Below are 19,803 nucleotides of genomic sequence, written 5' to 3'. Positions count from 1 at the left end.
CCCTGTCCCCGTCCCACAAAAGGGGCCTTGGGAGGTCACCTTGTCCAACCCCCGCTCAGCGCAGGAATCTTGCCACTTACAGCATCCTCGGCAGACAGCTGTCCAGCAGCCTCCAGTAAACAGAGAGCCCGCCAGCTCTTCAGGGACCCTGTTCTGCCGTCAGGCAGCTTTGCAACGTTATAGGGCTTTAGTCACGATCTGGGCCCGCCACTTCCACATCCTGGCTCTAGTCCTGCCTCTACAGCAAGAGAGAGCAAGCCTGCTGGGTAACGGCCCTTCTGATATTTGAGGATAGTATCCTCCCCCTTGAATTTTAGAATACACAAAGAGCCCGATTGCTGGGTCAGACCAGTGGCATGCAGTGGAGGGAGAACGCAGCCGTCACGGCTAGTCGCCACCTCCTCCATGAATCTGTCTCATTAATTTTTAAAGCCATCCAAGTTGGTGACCATCCCTGCTCCTCGTGGGAACGAATGCCGTTGTTTAACTATCTGCTGTGCGATGAGGTCCTTTCTATAGTTTGTCATGAATCTTCCAACATTCCTGTGGAACTTAACGTTCATTCAGTAGTTGCCCCCTCTTCTCTCTCTACACTCCCAGCCTGGAAGGGCCTCCATGGTGGCTATGAGGCTCTCATTTCATGGGAAGCTTTGAAGCGAAGCGCACCGCACTGAGGAGCAGACTAATTAAGAAAAACACCTCCCCGCTCACACAAACGCTGTCATCCACTGCAATGCTATTGGGACACAGCTCTGCAGAACAGGTGGGTTTTAGTGCCAATTTCAGCATTTCTAACCCAGCTCCATGTGACAGAAATTCAGGGCAGCGATCAGAAAAGGGAACACAGGGGCTGCGTCCTCCAAAGGGACTCCTGTCGCAGGCTTGCGTCTTTGCCTTGTGTAAGGCCCCGCTGGGGATCCAAGCTTCGAAACCGTGCCTTGTGCTGAGAAGACACACGCAGACCCTCCCCTCGCAAGGCTCCGAGGCCACTTTCTAAGACCTTCCCTTTCGCAGAAGTGGAACACATCCACATTCATAAGAGGCAACGTTGCACAGAGGTAGCCTAGGCACCTCAGGCGGTTGCGTCAAGGCCTGCTTTCCCCTTGCCTGGGCTGCGCGACCCCTGGGGGCTGTGATGATCTCTGTGAGGGGGAAGAGAGGGAGGCTTCAAAAAGGATCTTGCAAAGCAAACTGTGCAGCACTCCCGCCGGCGGATTGCATGGATCGCACACACACAACCACACTTGCTTTACCTTCCGGCTTTGCTAAATTGCAGAGAGGGAGCTACAGACAGAGAACATTTGAAAGCATCGACTATTTGTGAACCTTCAGAGGACCTACCCCTTCTGCCAATATTTCTCTGATGTTAAGAGAAAAGAATGCATCTCCATCCTTTTTTTTTTTTTTTTACACGGTAGAGGGCCGGGGAGCGAGGGTGAAGAAGAGGCTTTTTTTCCCTACAGGGCAAACTCGCGACAGGCGGTCACTCACCTCTAAGCAGATCTGAAAGTGGAGCGCTGCAGTCCTCAGGGATTGTGTATGCCCCTTTCCCAATGTTTTCAAATAACTTATAAATATTATCACCCTCAAAGGGATAAAGGCCGGTCGTAATGTTGTACCTGCAAACGGGGGAGAGAGAAAAAGAGCATCGTGTTGAAAAGAGGATTTACGGAGACGCAGTTAAGCTTCCTGCTCTTGCTCACTTCACGGCCTCTCCATACCAGCTTGTGAAGGCTAAAGAAGAGGTGGAGCGGGGCTCTCCCTGCTCTGACACTCACCTCCATTTCTTTCCCATCCTCCTCTCTGTTTTATTTATTCATTTGCTAAAAGTATCTGTATGCCAGCCCATAACATAAATGTTCTCTGAGGGCTTACAATGAATAAGGATTTAAAAAAACCTCCAATTTAAACTCAACATGTACAAACAGCAAAAATGCCCAAAGTCGAATGTACAGATTTAAAAACGCCAGAGGCCCAGACTGCATGATGCATTTAAAAGCCCTGCGTCAGCAAAGAGGCCTTTGCCTAGTGCTGAAAAGATCCAAGCATGGCGCTGGTTAGCCTCCCTAAGAGCTGCCACTACTAAAAAGTCCCTGTCCCTGGTGATTATACTCGGAGCAGGGCCTCCAGGGAGGATCCTGAGGTTTGAGGAGGGGAATATAGGGTGAGTTAGGTGGGCCCCCCACTTTTGGTTGGAAACATGTGGCCATCCCTTGTTCTAACACCCTGGGGTAGTCAGGAATTTGCCGCCCTGGGGTCCTGCTGGGAGGAAGGGCTGGATATAAATCAAATAATAAAATCAAATCAAATAAATATATAAATAAAACACAGGGGGGCTGCCCGGAGCTCATTTAAAGAGCTGCCCAGGACAGAGGGAGGCCTTTGGCACCTGCCCAAGGCTGCCTTAAGCCACCACAAGTCTCCGCCACCGGTGTTAAAAACACCAAGTCCCTGTTCTGTGCTTACAGCGTGACGCCTGCTGACCAAATATCCACTTTGAAGCCGGAGAAGGTATCGAGGCCATTGGCGATTTCTGGTGGCTGAAAGGCGGGCGATCCCTGACTCGTTCGGCACATGTCGTCCTCAGCGAACGGGTGCAATGCCTGCAGCAGGGAGAGGACAAAGAGGGAGTCACAATGCATCTGAGCCAATGGCAACGGTGGGTGGAGAGAGGGAATCCAGGCGTCCATCCTACCCAACAGTCAAAAAATACTCATGAAGCTAAACAAAATAAACACAACACAACAAGGGGCTTAAAAACATACCTCTGCCACGCCCAGATCCGATATCTTTAGCGTCCCATTGGTCGTTAGTAGGAGGTTTCCCGGCTTGATATCTTTGTGGACAATCCCTTGGCTGTGCAGGTATTCCAAGCCGTCAATAAGCTGGCAAAAGTAGCTGTGTGAGGGGAGGCGGCAGGAAGGGAAGGGCAGGGGGAAGACAGAGAGATATCAGAATTAAAAAGGACCGGGGGTGCTAAATGCTTGGGACATACTATCACATGTGGTGGCCGTGACCAGCGGTGCAGTCTTTCTGGACCAGCGCTCCCCCAGCTACGGCCACACAGCCTCTGACCGAGGACCGAAAGGCACCTGCCTCGCTTGCTTACCCGTGCGCTTGAAAGACGGGAAACTTCTTGTCGGGGACACTGTCCAACATCTCCTGCATGCCACACACGCAGTACTCCATCACCATATACGTGAGACGAAGAGTTAAGGAAGCGCCTGGTCTGGGGGTTCAACACAGGAAGCTGCCCAATACCGGGTCAGGCTATTTGTCTCGTTAGCCCAGAGTTGCTTACTCTGACTGGCAGCAACTATCCGGGGTATCAGGCAGAGAAGGGGATCTTTTTAACTGGAGGCCTCTGGCATGCAAAGTAGGGACCCATAGTGCCATCCTAAATTGGGACCAGGATGCCTGAAATATCATCTTACAGCTTATACACGTAGTCGATCACTGCGCTCTGCAGGTGAGGGCCTTCTGCAGATACCATCTTATCAGGAGGTCAGTTCCACACAACATAGGAAGTGGACCTTTAGCGTAGTGGTGCCTACCCTCAGAATTTCCTCCCCTTAAATATTAGGCAGGCACAGTCTCTGTGGGCTATTCAGCACCTACTGAAGACCTTCAGCAAGCCTTTCAAGTAGAGACCTTATCCCAATCTGCATTCATGTTGGAACTGTTTTAAAGATGGTTTTTAAGATTTTTTAAAAAAAGTTTTAAGATGTTTTTCTTTTCTTTTTTTGTTTAAATATTTTTTTTTAAAAAAAAAATTAAAAGATGTATATCGCCACCCTGGGTTGCTTTTGGGAGGAAGGGTAGGATATAAATGTAATATATAATAATAAATAAATAAAAATAAATCAAAGTTCACAAGGATTCAATCCCCAGGATCTCCATTAAAGTGAGAGCCAGCGTGGTGTCGTGGTTAGAGTGCTGGACTAAGACCTGGGAAACCAGGGTTCAAATCCCCATTCAGCCATGAAGCTTGCTGGGTGACCTTGGTCTACTCACAGTCTCTAGGCCTAACCTACCTCCCAGGGTTGTTGTAAAGATAAAATGGAGAGGGAGGAGAATCGTGTATGCCACCTTGAGATCCTTGTGGAAAAAGTGGGATCTAAATGCCCACCCCGATCATACATAAAGACAGAAGAGCATTAGAATCACAAGGGTCACACAATATTAACGAGGGAAAACAGACGCGCACGGGATCCAGATCTCCTGCGGAAGCACACGCTGTCACTGCGCCCCCCAAAGGATATATCTTCTGCTTCTCTTCATTGTACAACACGTCGACCAGCTGGATGACGTTCTTGTGCCGTAACCGTCGTAGGAGTTGTATTTCTCTGAAAGGAGAGAAGAGAGAGAGGAAAATATACGGGTGTCCAACCAACATCTTTGCAGAAGCAGCAAATAAGAGCAAAAGACATTCCTTTGCTCTGTGGAAAAATTCAATTCCTGCGATGGCTTGGGCAGAACCATGCAGCTCTGGCGGCTGGCTTTCGTTGCTGTTGCAATGGTTACCTCATTTCTAACCCACCCACTGACTGCCCGGGATCTCTCTGAACAAGTATTTTCCCCCACCTTGCAGGATTTAAAAGGTTTGGTACTGTCTATTCTGCATCTTTTCAGCAATGATCCCAAAAATTATTTCGGTAAGTTACGGATGTTTTCTGGTTGGTTTCCTCCTGCACTTGATCACCCGGAGGCTACCTACCCACCAGGGCCAGAGAGATGCTTCCCTCTGCCCGGCCCTTGCGCCCCAGGAACTGCTGTTCACAGCAAGACTGTCTCTGAACATGGAAGGTCCCACAGAGCAGCCATCACAAGCGCCCATGGATAGAATTCACCTCCGCCACACATTTCCCTCACATCCTTTTCAAGCTATGTAAGGGTTCTTCATGGGAAGAAGCCCACACGCAGGATCTGAGGGCACGAGCACTCTCCCCTCCTGCAGTTTCCAGCAACTGGTCTAAGCATCCTGACTCCGACCCTGGAGGCAGAGCATAGCCATTGTGGCTAGTAGCCACTGACAGCCTTGCCCTCCATGACTGTGTCTAATCCTCCTTTAAAGCCACTACTGCCTCTTGTGGGAGCGAACTCCACAGTTTAACCAGGCGCTGTGTGAAGAGGGCCTTATTTTTGTCTGTCCTGAATCTCCCTTCGCTTCCAAAGCCTCGTCCACTCCACTGGATGGTTAAAACGACCTTGGAGTGCGGGAGGCCTTGCGTCCCATCGGGAAGAGCTGCAGAGCAACTGCTTGCATGCGGAAAGTCCCAGCTTCAACTACACCATCTCCAGGTTAAGGCTGTGGGAGGCTGCCTGCCTGAAATCCTGGAGAGCTGCTGCAATCCAGTGGAGACAACACTGAGCTAGAGAGACCAATGGTCTGACTGGGTATAAGGCAATATCCCATGTTCCTTTTTAAATAAGCCATTTATTCAGAGCCATGAGGACTAGCCTCTTTGCTTTATTTTTAAGTGAAAGATCATAACTCAGTGGTAGTGCACCTGCTTTGTGTGCAGAAGGTCCCAGTCTCAATCCCTGGCATCCCCAGATAAGGCTGAGGGAGACCCCCCCCCGTCTAACCCTCTGGAGGAAAGCTTGCTGTCCCAGGCAGGTTGTTCACAGCCTCAACCGCCCCTGTTTAAAAGAACAGAGTACACAAGAATCCTGGCCTCACTGCACTATTTGCAAGGTCGTGCACAGCGGACAGCACAAAGCGTTTTGCAAAGGAGCAGCATGAGGATTTGGAAGGCCAAACCCCCAGGCAGAGGGGGGCTTGGATTTCTAGAGAAGGCATCCCTCCCCGCCGCCTCCGCTCCTTTGCGGCTCACGCTTCCTGTTCTTGGCAATCCCTCTTGCTTCACGCTCACTCGCGGCAGCCCCCACGGGTTGTTCTGCAAGCTCAAAAACAGGAAGAACGACTCGGCACTTGCTATGTAAGCTTTCGGCAGGAGAACAGCTGGTCAGAGGGTGTCCTCTGCTGGCTGGCTGGGGCAGGAAAGAGCCATGCGGGCACACGCTTGGCTCTGGCTCCCAAGGCAAGAAAGCCACCCCTGCGCGAGGGGACACCGTATTCCGTCCTGAGTGGCTCGCCAGGGCAGATTCTGGCCAAGTCTTCCCACTCTTGGGGAAGGCCTTACCCACATCCCAGCTCTCTCCCAGGCAATAGCCCCGGGCTAGGTGCTGCGGAACAGCTGCTGCACCACTGCGCACAAAACCACACCGGGCTTGAACCTCTTGCTGCTGCTGCTGCTGCTGCTGCTGCTGCCGCCACCTCAAGACAGTAACAGCTCAGATGTGTGCCCTAGAATCAGACCAAGATAGGAGACCCCTATGGGACCCCTGTGGAGGGCAGAAGCCATCCGTCTGCTCTACAACATGCAGCGCAAAGCGCCATGGGCGGAAGGGAGCAAAGCACTGCAGAATACGTGCGCAGAAGGGCGCACAGGCCATGCTGACCTTCGTACGCAAGCTGAGCCTCACTCGGCAGGGACAGGGAAAATGAAAGCACCACACACACGCTGTCTGATCCGGGGACAACTGCAAGTTCAAATGCGGCAGTCAGATTCTGACAGTCAACACCCCCCTCCCCACCATCCACACGAGCCATTTGGTTCCTATCGCCTGTTGGGGCGGGCCAGGACAGAGAGAGGGACCACCACCATATAGCAAGGAAGCAAGAAGAGATGTTTGCTGTGTTTCCTTCTACAATGCAGAGCAGGGGTGAGTGAACTTTTTTCATCCTGGAGGGCCACATTCCGTTCTGGGCAATCTTCTGGAGGCCCCAGGTGGGTGGGGCCAGGGGCCAAAGTGGGCGGAGCAATGAAAGCAGATGTCACCTTTTGTACAGAAAGCTAGTTTCTACTGCACAGAGTCCTCCGTCCTCCATTCAGCCAAACAAGAAGCAAACGGTCCGAATTCAAGGAGACATTTCGAGGCAGGCAAAACGGCTCAAAGGGAAGTGCAAAGCAGGGCTGGTGAGGGGTGTGGCCTGGAGAGAGTCCTGAGGGCCAGACAGAGAGGCCCAGAGGGCCGCCTTTTGGTCCTGGGCCTGCTCTAGATTCCACCTGGGCTTCAATCTGCCTCGGAGTTGCAGAGGGGAGGCTTTGGGGAGGGAGAGAAGATGAACTGCCCAAAAAGGATCCTTCCAGGCCCAGATTGGCTTAACTTCCAGAGAGCCGCTGCATTGCTGGCTTCAAGAACACACAGACATGGCCAGACTGAACGACGCACACACCAGCACGGATCCTAGCATTAGCACAAGGATGCTAACCCAGCCTCTGCAAGCACATGGTCTCAGATTCAATCACGGAGGGTTGGAGCTGATGGGAATCGCAGCCCAAAACTGCTGGACAGACAACACCAAGAGCTAGATGGACCAATGGCCTGACTTGGCAACGCTACAGAAGTCCTGCAGCGGGACGGAGGCAACTGTAAAAGTGCTGTAAGTATATCGTGTGGATCTGAACCCAATTGAGTCCGGCATACTGTTCCCCACAGTGGCCACACCGGGAGGCGGGGGTGCCCCTCAGCAGTCCACGAGCGCAACAGCCCCCTCTCGTCTTGTGATCTCCAGCGGCTGGTATTCAGAGGTAGGCTGCCTCTGAGCATGGAGGCTCCATACAGCCCTGTAGCCATCGGCAGCCTCATCCTCTGAGAATTAGCACGCCTCGCGGTGGGAAAGTTCGCAAGATACAGCTGGAGAGAGGTGGCTGCAGGGCCCAGATCCCTGGTTCAGATCCACACCCATTTCCTGGAGGTGTGGTGGAGGGGAAAGGCACGGCCGCATCCTGCTGGGCTTCTGAGAGCTAAACTTTAGTCCTTGAACTAGCTCGGCAAAGGAAAGCCTCGAGGGTTTGATCCACTGGAAGTGAGGAAGTAAAAGACCCCGCTTAAAACCGTGAATCCAGGCTTGGGAGGAGGACAGGAGGCTTGCTAGGAACGTGAAACAAGTTTCAATTTTAGCAACCCCCTCGCAAAAAAACCACATTTTCAAAAAGACTCATGTAGCCGAAGACACGATGTAAAATCAGCCTCCCCCAACCTGGTGCCCTCAAGAGGTTTGGGGCTACAATTCCCCTCATGCCCAGCAGGGGAAGGAACTCCAGATGTAGCCCTGGGGAAAAAAGCTTTGCATCCATAAAAATAAATAAATCACAGCACACGCACACACACACGTGCTGGCTGGTGCTGATGGGAGTTGTAGTCCAAAATATCTGTGAGGACACCAGGTTCGGGGAGGCCCTCTGCCTTCCCTTTCTGTAGGATTTCCCCTTTGGGTCCAGCTTAGGTTTCAACCTGCATTTTCCTAGCAAGGGCTTTTCTTTAAAAAAAAAAACAGCCCAAAGAGGAGAAGGCGGCCTCTGCTGTGGCTGCTCTTGCAGACGGGTTCATGCAAGGATCTCCCCTCTGTTTACTGTCACCATGACAAGGCAGGATGTCGGAATCTGGAGCGTCGCCAAACACAGCCAGATGGCCAAATCAGCAAGGAAGACAATGGGTAGAGGGGGGGGGGAAAGAAGAAGAGAAAAATAAACCTTCCCTTCTGCGATTACCAAAAAAAAAAAAAGTTTCTCCCGCGGAGCCAGAAAGCTTGCCCTAGCTGACCCCAATTCAGACACCCCGCTCCGCAGCACAGCAGAAAATAAAAGATCTTAAAGCGGGGGTGCGGGAACCCCTTTTCAGCTCAAGGGCCGCATCCCCTTCTGGGTGACCTTCCAGGGGCCACACGCCAGTGGTGGGCAGCTCCAGGCAAAAAGTGGGCAGAGCGACAAATGGGAATTTCAGTTCTTGTGGTGTAGGCTGGTTCCTTCACACACTCGAGCCTCCGTTCAGGCAAGCAAGAAGCACGTGCAGAGTGCAAGGATGCCAGCCAGGCCAAAACAATCGAGGAAAGGGCAAAGCACGGCTGGCAGTGGTTCAAGGCAGAGGTGTCTCCCAAACGTACCCGGGGATGTCAGGCACTGCACCTGGGACTGTCTGCATGCAAAGCGGATGCTCTAACCACTGAGCTATGTCCCTTCCCCATATAACGAATACAGGTTTTTTTAAAAAAAACCTGCTGACTGATCCAGGGCACCTTTTTATCAGATCTAAGAGGGTGCTTTTTTTAAAAAAGCGATTAATCTTAACCAACTAACTGACTAAAACCAGGGCGGTAGGCTATCAGCTTTACAGATGAGCCCACAGAAAGTTCCTGGCCTGCACAAACTTTTCCTATCTATATTAGTTATTGATTATCGATAGCCATGCTGCCTGACTTTGGGGGGGGGGAAGCAGGTCTCTCTTGCAATTCGCAAAAGCTTCCTCGAACAGCTGCCGGGAAGAGATTTTGTTCATCGCTGACGAGCCTGACAGGCCAACACTGCTGCAGCAAAAAAACATATTTGCACATTCCCAAGAACAGAGGAATTCAGACACCCCATGCCCTTCCCACTCCATTTTTCCATCCCACCAGTCCCAAGTACTCAGTATCCTGGGAACGCTGGGCACATTCAGTCCTCACTGGGGTTTTTTTTAATCTATTGCTCCTCCACCAGCTGGCTGACTCGCCTGCATGGAATGCCTACTCGCCTGTGGGACCAGGAGAGTTGTACATTCTCTATGGTGAGAAGCACCTGCTCCAAATTAGGTTGACAGGCCTACCGCACCCTTTCCTGGACAAGGGTAGCTTGGCCACTGTGACCCATGCGATAGCAACCTCACGATTAGACTACTGTAACGCACTCTACGTGGGGCTTCCCTTGAGACTGGGCCGGAAGAACACTGCAGCCAGGCAGTGGAGTACCTGAACTGGGCTTATGGAACTGCACTGGCTGGCAATTACCCATGTACAAGGTCTCGTTACTAATGTATAAAGCCTGGAACAACTAGGAACCAGGTTCCCTGAAAGACCGCCTGCCCCTAAAAGATCATTTAGAGGAGGGGCCCTCTGGGCCATTTTAACAGGTGGGTGGGGCCACCCATGTGCCAATCACCTGACATAGCCATGACATTAGGTGATTTCAAACCATGAGGGCGAAGGAAGCGCTTTCCTGCAGGGCTCGCTGCCTGCCCGAGCCTCGCTCATCAAGGAATGAGCGGGAGTGTGCTTTAACGCTCCCGGCTGTTTGTCCGCGCTTTTACCTGCCCCTCACAACTGACATCAAACTGGACATCGGACGTGGGGCAAGCGGGTGCAGTTTGGAGAAAACTTGTCTTGCAGGTCAAATTAGGACACCGGCCAAGCTCGGTTTCTGGCTTGTGGGCTGGAGATTCCTCATTGTTGACTTAGATCATCCAGGGAAATTTTACTCACGGCACCTCTCACCCTACAGAATATCGTGAGGCGATGACCCCCAAACAGGCATTTTCCTCTCTTGCCCCTTACTTTGGAATACCCTTCTCTCTGCCACATGTGAAGCACTGCTGGTGATGTGCTTCAAATGCCTTCTGAAGGCACTGCCTTTTCGTGCAGGCTTTCGCTGATCGATAAAACGGGATCCTGTATCACTGGATTTCCGTGGGCTTTTAAAAAAATTGTTTTACTTTGATTCGTACTGCCTGTAAACAGCTCAAGCATTTTTTTTTTTTACAAATGTTTAGTAAATACAGAAATATATAAATAATTTCTGCTCTCGTAACTGTAGAACTGGGGGACATCCAACGAAGCAAAACGTTGGTTTGGGACAGACAAAAGAAAGGACTTCCTCACGCAGCGCAGAGTTAAACTGTGGAACTCTCTCCCACAAGAGGCAGCTAAAATAACTAAAGCAGTACAGGAACAACCGCGTGTAGGTTTTAAAAACACGCGCACAAGAGGAACACCTAAAGCAGAGACCTTCCATCCAGCTGGGGAAAGCTTGCCGAAGCAAAGATCTTTTCACTTATTTTCTGGAAAGTACAGGGAGTGTTCATCTGCTGGACCTCGGCAGGTCTCAGCCAGGAGCAGCCGGATGTTGCTGAACTTAAAACTCCACAGTCACCTCTGACCGCTGGCCAAGCTGGCTGACGGGAGACCAAGAACATCAGAGCGGAATGTAAAGTCCCCAATGAAGAGGGCAGAGGAGTGGGGGAGAATCTTAACTAGAGCCACTTGCTGTGACTTGCTAACTTTAGGCCCTTGCATCTGTTGTTCCCCATCTCGCTATAGCCTGGTGCCATTTGATGCAGCAGCTGTGGCTTTCTCCGTGTGGGGAGAAGCGCTTCCCGGATCACTCCCTGCCTTTCAAGTCCCTTTCTAGCTTTGGCGCCTCTTCTTTGCCTGGGGCACATTTTGCAGCGCAGCAGCAGCAGCAGTAGCAGCAGGACAGGATTTGATTGTTCTTTCTCTTCCCTTTCTTCTGCCCTGCTCACCTCTGCCCCAGTAGGAGTTGGCCAAACCCAGTCATGCCTTCCGGCGGCAATGAAACGAAGAGCGTAAGACAAGCCCTGATGGGTCAGGCCAAAGCAACCTGTACTCAGATGCTCATTAAGGGAAGCCCGCGACCAGGGCCTGAGCGCAAGAACAACTCTCCCCACTTATGAATCTTAGCAACTGGTATTCAGAGGCATCCTGCTTCCAATAGCGGGGGGAGAGCCAGTAGCCATTGATAGCCTCCTTCTCCTCCTCCTCCACCACGAATGTGTCTAATCCTCTTTTACAGGCATCTCAGGCCACTGATAGCCTTACCCTCCAGCCAGACTGCTGATGGGAAAGAAGCAGAGGAACACTGGCTCTGCCGGAGTTGCACTGGCTGCCCATATGCTTCTGAGCCCCATTCAAAGAGCTGGTTTTAACCTACAAAGTCCTACACCGCCCTGGGCTCTGACTGGGAGAAAGGGCGGGATATAAATCAATCAAATAATCAATCAAACAAACAAATACGCAGCTCAGGGCCCCAATGGCTAAGGGGAGACCTCTCCTCGCTTGACCATCACTGGAGCCTGCATTCCACATGCCCCTCTCAGAGAGGTTCAGAGGGTCGCAACAAGGACCTCTTCTTTGTCCCCCTTCCACACCAGCCTATGGAAATCTCTCCCAAGCAAGAGTCGCCTGGTGCCGACATGTAACATCCTTTTTTTATGGTTAAACTTGATGGTTGCTTTTAGTTAAGGGTATAAGAAGAGCCTGGCCCATCTAGTCCAGAATGCTGTTCTCAAAGTGATCAACCAGATGCCCCAATGGGGGTCAACCAGGACTCGAACACAAGAGTAACTCTCGTCTCCTGCAGTTTCCAGCAACTAGTATTCAGAAGCATCCTGCCTCCAACCGTATTCAGAGCATCTGCCTTGCATGCAGAAGGCCCCAAGTTCAATCCCCGAAGGCATCTCCAGGTACGGCTTGGAGAGACTCTCTGCCTGAAACCCTGGGGAGCAGCTGCCCGTCAGTGTAGACAATACTGAGCTACATGGACCAAGGGGTCTGGTCTTGGTACGTGTCCGTGCATAGCCATTGGGGCTAGCAACCACTGTGTATGTAAGTCACCTAGGGACACCCTGTATTAGGTGACAAAAAGATCTAATAAATAACAATAGCAATAAATATGTTCAAGCAATGAGAAAAAGCTTCTGATCACTCTTCTGTCATTAAGCCCATGGCAAAGCAGTCTCTGATCTGCAGATGCACCGATCTGCAACAGCTTCGGAAGCCAGCCACTGCCTCCACCAGCAACCTCTTTAACCCTCCCGACCCTCAGCTCGGCTACACGCATCCCAACATGCTAAAACAGGCCAGAGGCCACCGTTTACTCCCTTATATAAAAGCTAAGATAGAAAGCACCACTTCCTTCTGAAACAAACGGCGGCATGCCTTGTGTGGAAAATCCAAGCGTCCAAACAGACAGCTCCCTCTCTCTATAATAAAATAATATCTCTCACCCCCCATAATTTATGCCAGAAAGGCAAGATTTCAGGGCAGAATAAGTACAGTTCAAAGCGCCTAGAGACCAGCAAGTCGTATTTAATCAAGTGAAAAACCTATTAATAGTTTTCTTCTGTGAAATGTGTACTACCCAAAGGCCCCTGGATCCCCTTTGCCTCTTGTAGCCTAGAAAGAAGGTCACCTTTTGCAGGAACAGCAGGTTTAACAAAAGCAGTTCGAGGCCTCCTGAGTTCAACTGAGGGCAACTGGAATCATAGAATGGTAGACAAAGAAGGGGCCTATAAGGTCATCGAGTCCAACTCCCGGCTCAACACAGGAGTCCAAGTGGCTGTCCAGCTGCCTCTTGAAATAAGTCAAGCCCCTTCCGCAAAAAGAATAAGCATGCACAAATCTGACATCTGAAATGGCCATATTTAGGAACCAGCAGGGGAGCATTTCAACCCACCAGGTCGCTCTGTTCCTGATCTTATCCTAAAGGCGGCTCTGTTGGAACAAAGGAAGTTCAAAGTGAACTCTATAGAGGGTGCCAAACAGCACAAAAAGTTCTCTCCCGCCCATCTGGGACTGAAGAGTGACAATGGCTCTCTGCCCCACTGCAAGAGCTTATTTAGTCCGCAATGCTACCAAGACTGCTGTTGTGAAGAGTTGTTTGGCATATATGCTTTGAACGAACTCTCACAGATTGTACTTTCCTGCATTCCGCTGCCATTTAATCCCAACGGTTACATCACCCTGACTTTTACACTTGTGTGTGTGCACGAGAGGCCCTTCTCCCAACCTTTGGGGGTCCCTGGATGCTGCTGGACTACATTTCCCATCATTCCTGGCTGTAGGCCATGCTGGCTGGGGCTGATGGGAGTCGTAGTCCAGCAGCATCTAGGGACCCAAAGATTGGGAAAGGCTGGTCTAGCTCTTTCTCTTCTTCATTCCCCCGCCCCCAGAACTGGGTGGGACTGGGGAAAACAAAGGAGAGAAAGGAGGAATTTTAGAGAGGAGGGTAGGCAGTGCTGGTGAGTGAAACAAGCAGGGTCATAGCCCCTAGGATGTGTGCGTATATCTAGCTATCTATCTTCTTTTGAGGTTCTTCCCCACATCTCCTGTGTGAGAGCGACTCACAGGGTAGCGACAAGGGAGAAGGCTTTTTCGGTTGCGCCTCCCTGTCTGTGGATCATGTTCCCCTTCGAGGTCCACCTGGTGCCTTCGTTTGACAGCTTTTCGGCAGGAGATAAAGCCTTATCTTTTCCCTAGGCTTTTGCTAGATTAGGATGATAGTATTTGCTATTAGTGTGCTGTCACAGCTTCCTGGGGCTGGTTATTGTTGCTGTTTTATTGTTTTGGGTTTTTAATTTATTTATTTATAATGATGTTTCTTTTTGTAACAGTCTTGTAACTCGTTTGGAGACCTTCGGGTAGCAAGCGACTAACAAATCTAATAAATAATAAACACACACGCACACCTGACAACTGACAATCACATTCCACGCATCAGATGAAGTGGGCTGTAGTCCACAAAAGATTAAGCCATAATAAATTATATTAACCTTTAAATGTGGCAGAGGGCTCTTTGCTGTTAGGTCTTGCACGGTCCACAGCAAGGAAGTTTGTGCTAAAGGAGAAAGGTAGGTAGCCCTTCCAGAACTACTAATGTGGAAAGCTCAACATTCCCCCATTCCTGGTTGTTGTTTTTTTTTAAGTTCCTGCATCCTGTCAATCTGGCATGTAAAGGATGTGCAAGTGCGCTGTCCCCCTCCTCAACCCCTCCAAGAACACCCAGTGCTTTTGGCCTCTGGTTCAGGTGAAGAGAGATACCCGGAACTAAATGTTCCTGAGAGCCTGTGTGGTTAAGGTGTTGGACTACGACCTGGGAGACCAGGGTTCGAATCCCCACACAGCCATGAAGCGCACTGGGTGACCTTGGGCCAGTCACTGCCTCTCGGCCTCATGAAAACCCTCTTCATAGGGTCGCCATAAGTCGGAATCGACTTGAGGGCAGTACATCTCTACATGTTGCCAGGGAGGAAAACAGCCAAGGGTAGCCTTCCCAAATATTTGGGTCCCCAGATGTTGTTGGATCACAACTCCCATTGGCTTCAAGCGTCATGGCCGGTGGTCAGGAATGATGGGAACTGTAGTCCAGCAACAGGCTGGTCCAGGGCTTTGAGGAAGGAGGCAGACTGGGGCGGGGAAGAGAACCCTCCTTATACCAAGTCAGACCCATCGTTCCCCCTAGCTCAGTATTGTCTACACTAATTGGCAGCTGCTCTCCAGAGTTTCAGGCACGGGGCATTCTCTGGCCTAACAGGAGATGCCAATGGGGACTGACACTGGGCCCGTCCGCTTGAAAAGTTGATCATCTCCCACTGAGCTGCTCCAGGACATGGACAATGTTTTACCAGCCAAGGCCACATTTGCACCACACATTTATTCACTTTAAGCAGTCATGGCTTCCCCCCAAAGAACCCTGGGAAGTGTAGTTTGTGAGGGGCGCTGAAAGTTGTTAGGAGACTCCTGTTCCCACAGAGCTACAAGTGGTTTAAATAGAGTGCCTCTTCCCACAGAAAGGGGAATGATGATGATGATGATGGACTGCCTTCAAGTCAATTCCGACTTATGGCAACCCTATGAACAGGGTTTTCATGGTAAGAGATATTCAGGGGTGGTTCGCCATTGCCTTCCTCTGAGGCTGAGAGGCAGTGACTGGCCCAAGGCCACCCAGGGAGCTTCCTGGCTGTGTGGGGATTCCAACCCTGGTCTCCCAGGTCGTAGTCCAACACCTTAACCACTACACCACACTGGCTCTCAAAAGGGGAATAGGGGTCTCCTAACACCTCTCAGCATGGCACTTGTGGGCCTTGGTCAGAATCCAGCTGCTCGCCTCCCAAATCTTGCAGTCTTTTCTTTACACCAAGGAGAAATCTTTTCAAGTTAAATTCTAAACTGGGGAACCAGGGGAGGGGAGAAGCGCAGCCTTTTGCCGCAGTTTTACAGGGGCGGCCTGGACACATCTGCAAAATGCTAGACTGAGGTCTAGGCTGAAGAACTGTACAAACGGACACCCACAAGATGCCGAGAGAGGAGGAAGAAATCCAAGCACAATAACTTTTATTTTACATTAACAAGCTTGTGAGTAAGTCACTGGGGTGGTGGTGAGGGCGCAGGAAACAAGACCATCCCCTCTGCACATTTTCATTTTTAAATCATGCTACAGCAGCAACAACTGCTCTGCTCTCAGAGTATCGTCATCATCAAATTTATACCTTTCTTCTGAAAGCCCAGGGTGGCAAACGCATACATGAAAAATTAAAAAATGGTTAAAAACATTCTCTCAACCAGTAATCTCAGTGACTTTCCGCCACGACATGCCTGGGTCAACAAGGGATGCTTTCAAATTCCTCCTGAAAGTCAATGAGGGAGACAGGCGCACCTCACCAGGGAGGGCGTTCCACAAATGGGGAACCGCCACTGGAAAGACCCTGTCAAGGGTCAATGGCCACCCAGGCATCCCCCAGTGGCGGCACCACCACCACCAAGGCCCTGCCTGTCAATCGTAGGTTCTGAGATGATTGAAAACAGGGAAGGCGCTCTTTTAGGTACTTGGGTGCCCAAGCTATTGAGGGCTTTCTATGCTATTATGAACACCTTGCGCTGCATTCTCCCCGCCGCTTCGGCCCACTTAACTCGCAAGAAAAAAACTACACACAAAGCTTGTGAAGTTGCAACAATATTTTACTGTTGTAGGAATGCAGCATTTTTAGAGTTGAAGGCCAGGCTAGCCAACCTGAAGCCCTCCAGATGTTTGCCGTTGGACTAGAGCCCCCATCATCATCTCCGACTACTGCCCATAGTGGCTTCTGGGAGTTGTATTCCACCACATCTGCAGGACAACATGTTGGCTACCCCTTGCTTAAGGAGACTCAGCAGGACACAGGGTGCAGGATCTGAGCCTTACGCCCCAACAGGACACAGCCACTGCTGAGTTAGCTGAAGAAACAGGTTGCCTTTAATTATACTTCAGAATTGGTTTGGTGGAAACAAACAACGACAGAGGAGCTCATTTTCAAAAGGATCTGAGAAGAACCAGCCTATTTGTTTAAAAAGGTTTGCATCCCACTTCATCCGCGGTCTGAAGCAGCCACAATTGGGAACGTCAGCAGCAGCAAACCACCCAAGTCTCCCAATGGTGAAATCGGTTATTAAGTAGTAACACCAGTGTCAAAATTAAAAGCACGGAGAACAATAAAAAAGAGGGAAGGAAAAGCACACACAGGGATACAGCTCTGTGTACCCATAACAGCCTCCCCATACCCTCTAGATGTTGTCTACTGGGGCTGATGGGAATTGTAGTCCAAAATGCTGGCTGGGGTTGACAGGCGTTGCAGCACGAAATCTACAGGACACTAGAGTGAGGAAGGCTGCTCTACAGGGCAGCAGTTCATATCGCAGTCCCTGGCATGTTGGTTCAGAAGCAAGCCTCATTGATCTCCTTATACCAAGCCAGACCCACTGGCTCATCTAGCTCAATATTGTCTGCTCTGACTGGGAGCAGCCCTCCAGGGTTTCAGGAAGCTGGCTCTCCCAGTCATACTGTGGATGGAAACCTGGGACCTTCTGCATGCGAGACAGATGCTCTACCACTGAGCCACGGCCTTTTCTCCATCACCCCAAGGGCAAGGAAGGAGTCTGAGACTACGGGACTCCAGCCCCAGTGCAAGGCAATAACATCGCCTTACTGGGCCCCTCACACGGACCGACTCAATGCACTCCCCACCACGCACACCACAAATGGGAGTGCAAGCCTGGAGCACGCTATGATCCCTGCAGCATGCAGATGCGGCTTTTCATGGGCCGGGAAGGTAGAAGAGGCAGCAGGCCCAGCCCTACGGATGCACTGGAGCCCTCTGCAGATTAAAGGCCTGTCGGTCAATCAACTGTCCTGCTTACAACCCACGGAAAATTTGCCAGGTTTGCCTCCTTTTGGGGTACATTGAACTTATAAAAGAGCAGCTTGCTCAGACATTTATTCAAGGTGCCTAAAAATCAGCAGCTCGCTCAACTCTGGGATTCGTGGGCCTCTCTAAAGCAACAGGGCTCAAAGTGTCACAGGCTTCACCAAGAACAAGTGGAAGATGGAAATGAACAGGCAGCGTTGGTTCGTTTGGGGAGGAAAGCAGGAACACAGAGGTCTGAAACCCCTTCAAAGTAGCCACATGCATACCTTCAGCAAAGCCAGCCTGCCCCTGCAGTTTCCCATATTCCCTTTCAGCAACTGTGCCCCCACAATATTTTCCCCAGCCTGAAAGAGCCCCCTTATACTAGCCCAACTCTGCTTTGCGCCCTTTTATGGCCAGAAATATATTCCCACAGTCCAGGGATGGAGAATGCTGTAGCACTACAACTCCCATCATCTCTAACCACTGGCCATGCTTGGCAGAGGCTGATGGGAGTTCAAGTCCAACGACATCCGGAGGGTTTCCGATGTTCCCCAGTCCTACCTCTTTTGAGACCGAGGAAAAAGGTGCTTTCCAGCACTATAAAGCACAGAAGGGGAATACCTGAGGGTGGGAAAAGGGGGCTCTTTTCTCCTTCCCACCTCCTAAAGTATGCTTCCCTCCATCCTGAACAGCGCTAGAAAGATCTTGTTCCAAGATGACTTCCTAAAGAGCAGGAATACATTTAGGGGCTAGAGATACAAAGAGCAATGATGTGACAATTATTTCTTTTGTAATACTGAATGTTTGCTAAATAACAATTTAGCAAACATTCAGTATTACAAAAGAAATAATTTTTGTTTTTGTCCCTGTTGGATGCATTGCTTGTTTTGTAAACTGACGTCTTTCCCTGACCTCAGTGTTTTGTATTTTGATATTTTGAATGTTTGTTGCTTTGGGCACAGCTCAGTGTGGAAAGGCAGCATATAAACAAACTCAATCACTCAATGCCAGCAAGCTGCAACACCACAGCACTGTTTTTCTACGCTGGAAAGGGCATGGCAAAGCTTATCCTGGTCGCATCTCCCAGATGTCGAGGACAAGGCCTGTCCGGGTGAGGCTAGGGTCCCAGGCAAGCCTGGAGCTAAACCCAGACCTGGAGCAGCACTTGCCCAGCTCAGAGGTCAGTTGCTGGAGCTCAGCAGTTGCAGAAGAACAACAGGGCAGCAGGCCAAGTATTTATACATTCACTGCCAATCCAGAGCCTTCATGCTGCCCTGCCAATTGCAAAGGCGTATGTTGCACACAAGGGCTCTGCAAGAACACACGAGTCCTAAGCCCCAGATGCAAGGTGTATGGTGCCAGCCTCAGAATCCCTGACTGCAGGCAGAGGAAGCACCTGTGCAGCCCTCCAGAGGTCACCAGACAACAACTCTCATCGCCCCCGACCAGTGGACATCACGGAGGCTGTTAATTGGGAGATCCAGCCAGGGCCTTTGCATATCATGCCGCACGGCTACTAGCCACAATGGCTATGCCCCAATAGTGAGCCACCTGGGGGTTGATGGGACTGTGCCGGGGGGCGAACAAAGACCTAGATGTGGAAAACAAGTTCATAAGATATGGTGTGAAAAAATTAATTAGGAACTAGTGAGCCTCAGAAATAAAGGGCATGGGCATATACAGAGAGCACCTCTCTTGCCAATCAGGAAGCTCTGTGTTTAGTAGGACAATTCCACAATATCAGTTTCTTTATTTTCAACATTTTGTGACTCCTAGTAATGCTGATTGATTAATAAACGTTGGTTACACATAGATATTGCTTGACTTCTATTTCATTTACATTCCTAAGAATTTGGGTGGGGTGGGGTCGATGACAACTTTATAAGCTCATCAAGGTGGGGGGGTAAATGAACCTAGAAGTTTGGGAAACCCTGGTGTGCGTGAGGGGGGCAGCTGTCCCCTTAGGAGCCAGATGAGTTCAGCACTAGGAAAACATTTTGTGTATCCCAGTGTTGACGTATGGCA

General features: G+C 50.5%; 1 protein-coding gene across 3 annotated transcripts in view; it reads right to left on the bottom strand.

Annotated features, from left to right (window-relative positions):
• Positions 1–19,803, bottom strand: part of STK11 (serine/threonine kinase 11) — a 41,064-nt gene that overhangs the window by 17,547 nt on the left and 3,714 nt on the right. For all 3 annotated transcript variants that reach the window (XM_061600735.1, XM_061600737.1, XM_061600736.1), the window contains exons 3-7: positions 4,263–4,346; positions 3,110–3,199; positions 2,766–2,898; positions 2,467–2,603; positions 1,492–1,619 (exon numbers count right to left, since the gene is read on the bottom strand). In XM_061600735.1, the coding sequence (XP_061456719.1) occupies positions 1,492–1,619; positions 2,467–2,603; positions 2,766–2,898; positions 3,110–3,199; positions 4,263–4,346 (572 nt within the window). The remainder of the gene's footprint in view (positions 1–1,491; positions 1,620–2,466; positions 2,604–2,765; positions 2,899–3,109; positions 3,200–4,262; positions 4,347–19,803) is intronic.

This window comes from Rhineura floridana, chromosome 18, assembly GCF_030035675.1.
Source record: "Rhineura floridana isolate rRhiFlo1 chromosome 18, rRhiFlo1.hap2, whole genome shotgun sequence".
NCBI lineage: Eukaryota > Metazoa > Chordata > Lepidosauria > Squamata > Rhineuridae > Rhineura > Rhineura floridana.
This window is presented reverse-complemented; position numbering and strand designations above follow the sequence as displayed.